The sequence below is a fragment of the Athene noctua genome, chromosome 5 (assembly GCF_965140245.1).
Source record: "Athene noctua chromosome 5, bAthNoc1.hap1.1, whole genome shotgun sequence".
NCBI classification, from domain to species: Eukaryota; Metazoa; Chordata; class Aves; order Strigiformes; family Strigidae; genus Athene; species Athene noctua.
The window spans coordinates 44,841,648-44,848,134 of record NC_134041.1 but is presented as its reverse complement, the minus strand read 5'-3'; the positions used below and the strand labels follow the sequence as shown (position 1 = coordinate 44,848,134).

The 6,487-nt window shown below is 48.1% G+C and overlaps 1 protein-coding gene across 3 annotated transcripts; it reads right to left on the bottom strand.

Moving 5' to 3' along the window:
* Positions 1 to 202: 202 nt before the first annotated feature.
* Positions 203 to 6,183, bottom strand: LOC141960942 (cytochrome P450 2C19-like). Of its 3 annotated transcripts, none has more exons than XM_074907300.1 (9): positions 6,004 to 6,183; positions 5,496 to 5,658; positions 4,859 to 5,008; positions 4,394 to 4,563; positions 3,837 to 4,004; positions 3,181 to 3,322; positions 2,572 to 2,759; positions 1,402 to 1,543; positions 203 to 709 (listed from the first exon to the last, which is right to left on the bottom strand). In XM_074907300.1, the coding sequence occupies exons 1-9, from the start codon at positions 6,181 to 6,183 to the stop codon at positions 528 to 530; spliced, it is 1,485 nt and encodes a 494-aa protein (XP_074763401.1). In that variant the 3' UTR covers positions 203 to 527. The 3 variants fall into 3 exon arrangements, with proteins under 3 accessions (XP_074763401.1, XP_074763400.1, XP_074763402.1); XM_074907299.1 differs by having other exon boundaries at positions 3,837 to 4,013; positions 4,403 to 4,563; XM_074907301.1 differs by lacking the exon at positions 3,837 to 4,004 and having other exon boundaries at positions 4,403 to 4,563.
* Between the last annotated feature and the right edge of the window lie 304 nt (positions 6,184 to 6,487).

Genomic DNA, 6,487 nt, shown 5'->3' with positions numbered 1-6,487 from the left:
TGCCCCAGGAGGGACAGCCTTCCCACAGGGAAGGCCACAGATGCTGCAGACCTACTCTGCAGTGGAGCAGCAGATGTGGGTGCTGTCCCAACCCAAAGAAAATAAGATCTCAAATCCTCATAAACAGATTTTTCTTTATTGGGTCATTAACATACACATATGCAGCACTATCCATCTGCAAAGCATGCTGCTCTTGGTGGGACATGTCCTGTGGGAGAAGCAGGTCATGGACAGCCATGGGAGCTGTGTTTGAGAAAATCAGCTGTTTGATGCAGCCACTTCACTCAGTGAGCCTGTGCACAGAGCATCGGTGTAACAGGCTGCAGTGTCACCGAGGGCCTCCCTGTGATGTGGTGGAGCAGTTCTGGGAGGCTTTGAAGGTGTCTACTCTGTGCAAGGTACCTGTGTTTGGTCTGCCTTCCTGGAGGCCTTGGAAAGTGGGCTAATGCTTCTGCCATTGGCTTTAGTAAGTGAGATGTAAGGGAATAGCTGGGCTCAGGGCAGTGTGGAGAGTGGTTTTGTGCTTTTCAGCGGGGGAGAGCACACAACTGGTAGGCAGGAGGTACGTTGCCTGTTCCACTCAGTGTTGGGGTTATGTCGATTTCCTGGGGGTCAATGATGGGCTTCAAGGTGAAGTTCTGCAAGATGGTGGCTATGAGTAAGAATATCTCCATGCGTGCCAGGCCCTCTCCAGGGCATATTCGCTTCCCTGGAGGTGAAAACAGCAAATAGAGCTCAACAGGTGTTGCCATGTAGACCAGAGTTTGTACTAAGCAAATGTGTTGTGCAGCTTTATTTACCAGATACAGCCACAGCAATGAGATGACTCAGTAATCCTAAGGACATTTGCAAGAAAGATTTGCAAAAGTCCATTTTTCTCCTTTTGTTGGAGAAAGACCCTTGGCATTTTGGTTGAGTGTGTGAAGGAAGAATGGTGACAGGAGAAGTCTTAAACATGGAGGGGGCATCACAAGAGGCAAGATGAGAGCAGGCAAGGTGACGTAAAGCACTGGTGAGAAAGTGGAGGGTTGGGGCCTGACAGGTACTTTGAGGTGGTGGGAAAAAGCGGAGCTACCACAGAAAGACAGATTGGTTAAGGATTAACTTTGGTGGTTGTGTAGGAAGGTGATTGGTATTCTAGAAAATGTTGATGGGTCCCATTCATGTCATTACATCCACAACTCCTAGTAGGAGGTTGGAGAAGCCACCAGACCTGAACAAAATGGGATAAGCATCTGGGGAAGGGAGAAGCAGGGAGGAGTTATTCAGAGAGCAGGGAGCCCCAGGGAAGCACCAGTGAGACCATGCTGGGAAGAGGGGGGGTGTGTTATAGGGAAAGGCAGGGTGGTCTCCAGAGGAGAAGGTCAACAAAGAGAGGAAGAGAGAAAGTCTGTGCTTTACCTGCTGAGAAGGGCATGAAGAACTCGCTCTTCCTAAAGGTGCCATTCTTGTTCAAGAAATGTTCAGGGTTGAACTCATTTGGGTTTGGAAACTCTTTACTGTCATGGAGGACAGAACTGAGGATGGGATAGATTGTGGTGCCCTGAGGTAACACAAGGACAAGAGCAGGACATGAAGGGGATGCAAGTTAGATCACTTAATCTGACTGATTGCCAACTTAAGACTGAGTTTCCCAGCACAGCCCTACCAGTGCCTTTGGTTTCCCTTTGGGGACCCTTCCTTGCTAAAGGAAGCAGCTTTAGAGAGACCCTGCTAGATGTCACAGCAGAGACAGTTGCTGGCTGATCTTCCTGAATGCTCCCTCTCACTTTCAGACCATTTATCATCACCTTGCTCTGGTCATCTGAGAACACCCCACGTAATTCTTCCTCTTTCTTAGTGTTTCAGAGTAATGTATTTATAGATGCACTACATTCCTTCTTTTCTGCAACCCCAAAAAGCAAAATCACACAAGGTTATTGAAATGAAACTCTCTTCCCCTCTCCTAATGAATTTCTTCTGCCACAATCCTCTTCCTTCCCTTTTCCTGACCAGCCATTGATGGGTACACAGACACCCAGAAGAGCCATGAGCATTGCTGCAGTGGGCCAGGACAGGCCATGGGTCATTCTACCCCACCAGCCTGCCTCTGACCGTGGCCAGCAGCGACTGCCTCAAGTGTGTAAGAACAGGACAAACAGGTTTTGCTTGTTCCCTTGAATGCAAACACAGACTCCAGCACAGGCTCAGGGGCTTTCTGGGCTCAATAACCACCAACTGACTTTGCTTCCAAGCGTGTGCACAGGCTCTCCTGGATGGTGGTGAACAGTTACATGGCTTTGCTGCCTTTTGTATGAGGAGTCACTGCTCTGTTTTTTTATGAACCCACTGTGTTTCTGCAGATAGGTGAAGCAAAAGTGTTGGACAGAGCTACTGTTCCAGTCTTGACCCATAGAGGGGCAACAAGGGATTGCAAGTGAGCTACAGGAGCCTAGGGATAAAACCTTCATGAAGGGCTGGGCGACAGTGAGGTCAGGCCACAGCATTTCTAGCTTTTGGCTTGTAATTGACAGCTTAAGAGCAAATATGCTGCCACCTTGTTGTTGAACTTGAGGGAGCGTGCCCACCAACCTTGGGAATGACGTACTCTCTGAAGCGAGTGTCTTTGGTCACGGTGTGAGGGAGACCCAGGGGGATGAGGGTGATGAAGCGCTGTATTTCATGGACCACGGCGTCTGTGTAGGGCATCTGTGTTCGGTCAGCCACACAAGGTCTTCGTGATCGTCCCACTATCCGGTCAATCTCTTCTTGAACTTTCTCTGTCATGAGAGGCACAAACCATAAAATGGGTAAATGAAACCAAACCTGCCTAAACAGGTTCCCTAAGCTGTCTACAGATCACAGATGACAGGAGCATTGATATTGGTTTTGGTGTTGACTAGAGCACAGCTTCACGGCGGCCCATGCAAAGAATGTCTTCCTAGTGACTTGGCTAAATAAGACTACTGGGAGATAAAGATGTGGACAGTCAAGTCCTTGGCTGTGAGGTGAGTACAGCTGATGACGCCAGTGAAGCTGAGAGGTCTCTAACAGCCACCCTGGGGAATGACAGTGCAAGGACTTTTCCCATTTTGGGTGAAATATGAGAAAGAGAGGAAAGATTTTGTGGGAAGAATGTGATGTTAGACATGCACCCAGCCCAGGGGAATAGCTAGAGATGAGGAGGTCACAGACTGGTACCTTGTATCTTTGGATATTTGAGAAGAAGCAGAAGCCCATATCTTACGGTGGTGCTAGTTGTCTCAGTTCCAGCAATGAACAAGTCGAAGGTGCTGGTTATCAGGTTCTTCATGTAGAAACTGGAATTGGGATTCTCTTTCTCCTAGGGAGAAGGATGGGCTGTTTCTCTCACAAGAAAGTGGCCCTTTCTTGCGTCACCCCAGGCCTTTCTTTTCACCTAGAGCTGTTGCATTTCTCTGTAAGTTGCAGCAGCCATCTGGGGTATTGCAATGCTATCTTTGTGCAGTAAGCTCGACCCCAGAGCAACCTTCTTTCAAGCTGTGCACCAAATAGTACGTAGTTGCCTGTTTGCCCTTGCTTTGCTAACTGCTTTCTAGTGAAAGAACTGCAAGACCAGACTGTAAATGTCCCTGTTTCAGTGAGAGCAGATGAAGTTCTTGCTGTCAAAGCAGCTGCAGGTAGTGGCTGGCGAGTGTGTAGATCCACAGCTGTAAACTCTAGCACAGGCACTATCTGGGGTATTGTTGGTGTCTTCCCACTGCACAGCCTAGCTGCCCAAGAAGGGGTCATCCCGATGTCTGTGTTACTTAGGAGAGGGAAGGGTCTCAGCATAGGTGTGTTTGGGGATGAGCTGGGGCTGTATGCTGTGTCCTTACCTCTTGCATTTTGCTGAGGAAGCAGTCAATGAAATCCTGAGGGGAGCTGGGATCTAGGGAGTCTTGGTGCATCTTCACCTCCTCTGACACAAAGGCTTTTAGATCATCAAATTCTGCAAATATTTTGTTGTGTGGGCCAGGCAAGTAACTGAGGATATTTGAGAACATCTGGTAGAGCTGGAAGGAAAGAAACAGGAAGGTCCCTAGCATGATCGTTGCCCTATCCTGTGATATTATCAAAAAGCCTAGGAAGGCCACAACCCTCTCAGCTGAACCAAGCAGAAGCGCTGTGAGGCTGGGCAGTCTGACAGGGCACTAGGGGCTCACTTAGTAGTAGTAGAAACCTTAGACATGGAGAAAAAGGGTGTTCAGGACTGGGGGGAAGCTACACTTAGCTGGCAAAGCCAACCACATTGTTGAGGGTGCTTCTTGCTCTTGAATTCCCTCCTGTGCAGCAGAGCACTGATGGGGTCCTAGTTAGAAGACTGAAATGGGACTTCATTGGGAGGGAGGCCTCCTGCTCCCCTGGGAGGATGTTGCCACTGTGAAATGGCTACTGAATATACCTGTCCCCAGTGGGAGTTCATCATCTCAAAGATGTTGTTCATGTTGTTCATCAGGGCCAGGAACTTCTTGTCTTTATAGTCATACCGCTTCCCAAAGACAATGGAGCATATGACATTGGAGATGGCACAGCTCAGCATGAAGGTTGGGTCAAAAGGAGTTCCTGTGATTTCAGAAAAGTTACAAACCATAAAAAAATGCCAGAACTATAGCTACTTATGACTACTGTGAGTAACCTGAGCTCTGATTGTTAGTGGAGATATCAGATCACAGTCTGTGAGTGACACAGAAGGGTCCTCCAGAAAGAACAGTACATAATCAGGGAATTATTTACTGCTTTGAGGGGTACCTGGTGCATCGATGAAACACATGGGAACTTCAGTTCTGTGCTGAAGATGTGGACTCCTTTAATACAGTCCTTTTTTGCAAAAATAAGCTATATTAGAAACGGACCATACCTTTTGTTTTGTTGATCTCTTCCAGCAAGTACTCAGTTTCCTCCTGGATTCTCTCTTCAATGCTCCTCTTCCCCATTCCAAAGTTGCGCAGAGTGGTGAGAGCAAACCGCCGGACTTGTAACCACCCCTCATTGTTGCTAAAAATAATCCCTGCAGAGGAAGAAGGAACACCTGGCTTGAGCATGCTGAATGGGAGATGAACAGAAGCTCATGGTGACAGTGAATCCTTTCCCTAGGAGAGCACTGACATGGTAGTGTCAGAGTACTGTGGTTTAGAGGCAATCTCTGGAGGTCCTGTAGTCCAGCTGTCTGCTTTTAGCCTTCTCTACCACATACCAAATCTCCTTGTGGACAATCTATCACTCATATCTGCACATAATTTCCCTTGCTGCAGCTGGTGGCTGTTGTTGCTTGCCTTTTCACTGCCCATCACTGAGATCAATCTGGCTCCATTTCTCTGCTACCCTCTTTGGGTGGAGGAAGCCAGTAATTACAGCACACTCTGCCTTCTCTTTTCCAGGTAGAACATACCCACTCCCCACAGTCTTCCCTCATGCATGGTACACTCCATGCTCTAAGCTGCTGAACACATCCTCAGCCCTTCCCTTCTCAGAAGAAGTTTGGTCAGCACACATACCTAATCCGTTGTTAGCCCTGTCTCCAATTGGCATGTGTCCTCTGGCAGCAAACTCGTCTGCACGATCAATCAAGGCTTCTTTCACCACATCGTGTCCGTGCAGCACCACCACTGGGTCAGAGCCCAGGTGCACTGTGAACACTGGCCCATACTCTTCACTGAGCTGTCAAAATGCAAAAGATTACTTGGCCATGGAGCAGATAGGGAGGAGAAGTTGAAAAGTGTCCTTGCTACTGCATCCCACTACAGGCAGTGCAGCCTCACAGACCAGCAACATCATGATTTTGTCCTCTCATTATAAGTGTGGCTGTGGAGAGGGTTCTCAGCTATCAGACCCTGAACAACAATGATAACAGCAATGAGGGGGAGCATCTGAGATCTCCATGACTTCTCTACTCCTCTGGGATTGCCATTTATCAAGCTATGGCCACAGGTTGCCCCCATGCACAGGTCCCACACATTTCTTGTCCACAGAAGAAAGTAAGAGAGAAGAAGAAAGTGGTCTTACCTTCTGGAGGGTTTTGGCCAAGTTCTTTGGTTTCACCTGCAGCACGTTACCTAGGATAGGAAGGGGAGCTGGTCCTGGAGGCATCTTCCCCTTTCCAGACTTCCCTCTCCATGCTGCAAAGGAGAGCAGGCAAGCAATGCAAACCAGGAGGACAACAGCAGCTGCTCCCAGGAGCTCCATTGGCTTCTGTGTCTCAGGAAGGAGTGACTCTGGCTGCTGGAGCCCGAGTTTATATACTGAAGGGTTATGTTAGTTATGTTAACTCAGGTTAAAACAGCAGGTTTTGGATCACGTGGCTGACTTAGTCAATATTACTAGTCAATCATTTGTTAGACTGCCTCATGTTATGAAACCGGGACTTGTCTTGGTGTTTGAACTAGGTGTTCTCCTGGTGGTCAATGAAGACTCACTTCATCACAAACAACTGCAGAGGCCAACAGAGGTTAACATATTTATAATGTGCTCATAAAACTTGTTTTGTTTT

Bases quoted from the DNA above. Each gene is read 5' to 3' on its own strand.
- LOC141960942 (XM_074907300.1), bottom strand. From the start codon at position 6,183: ATGGAGCTCCTGGGAGCAGCTGCTGTTGTCCTCCTGGTTTGCATTGCT. The intron at 4,005-4,393 runs GTAGCCATTTCA...CAGCTCTACCAG, and splicing joins ACTGGGGACAGGTATATTCA to ATGTTCTCAAATATCCTCAG. The intron at 1,544-2,571 runs GTTGGTGGGCAC...GTGTTACCTCAG, and splicing joins GAGAGTACGTCATTCCCAAG to GGCACCACAATCTATCCCAT.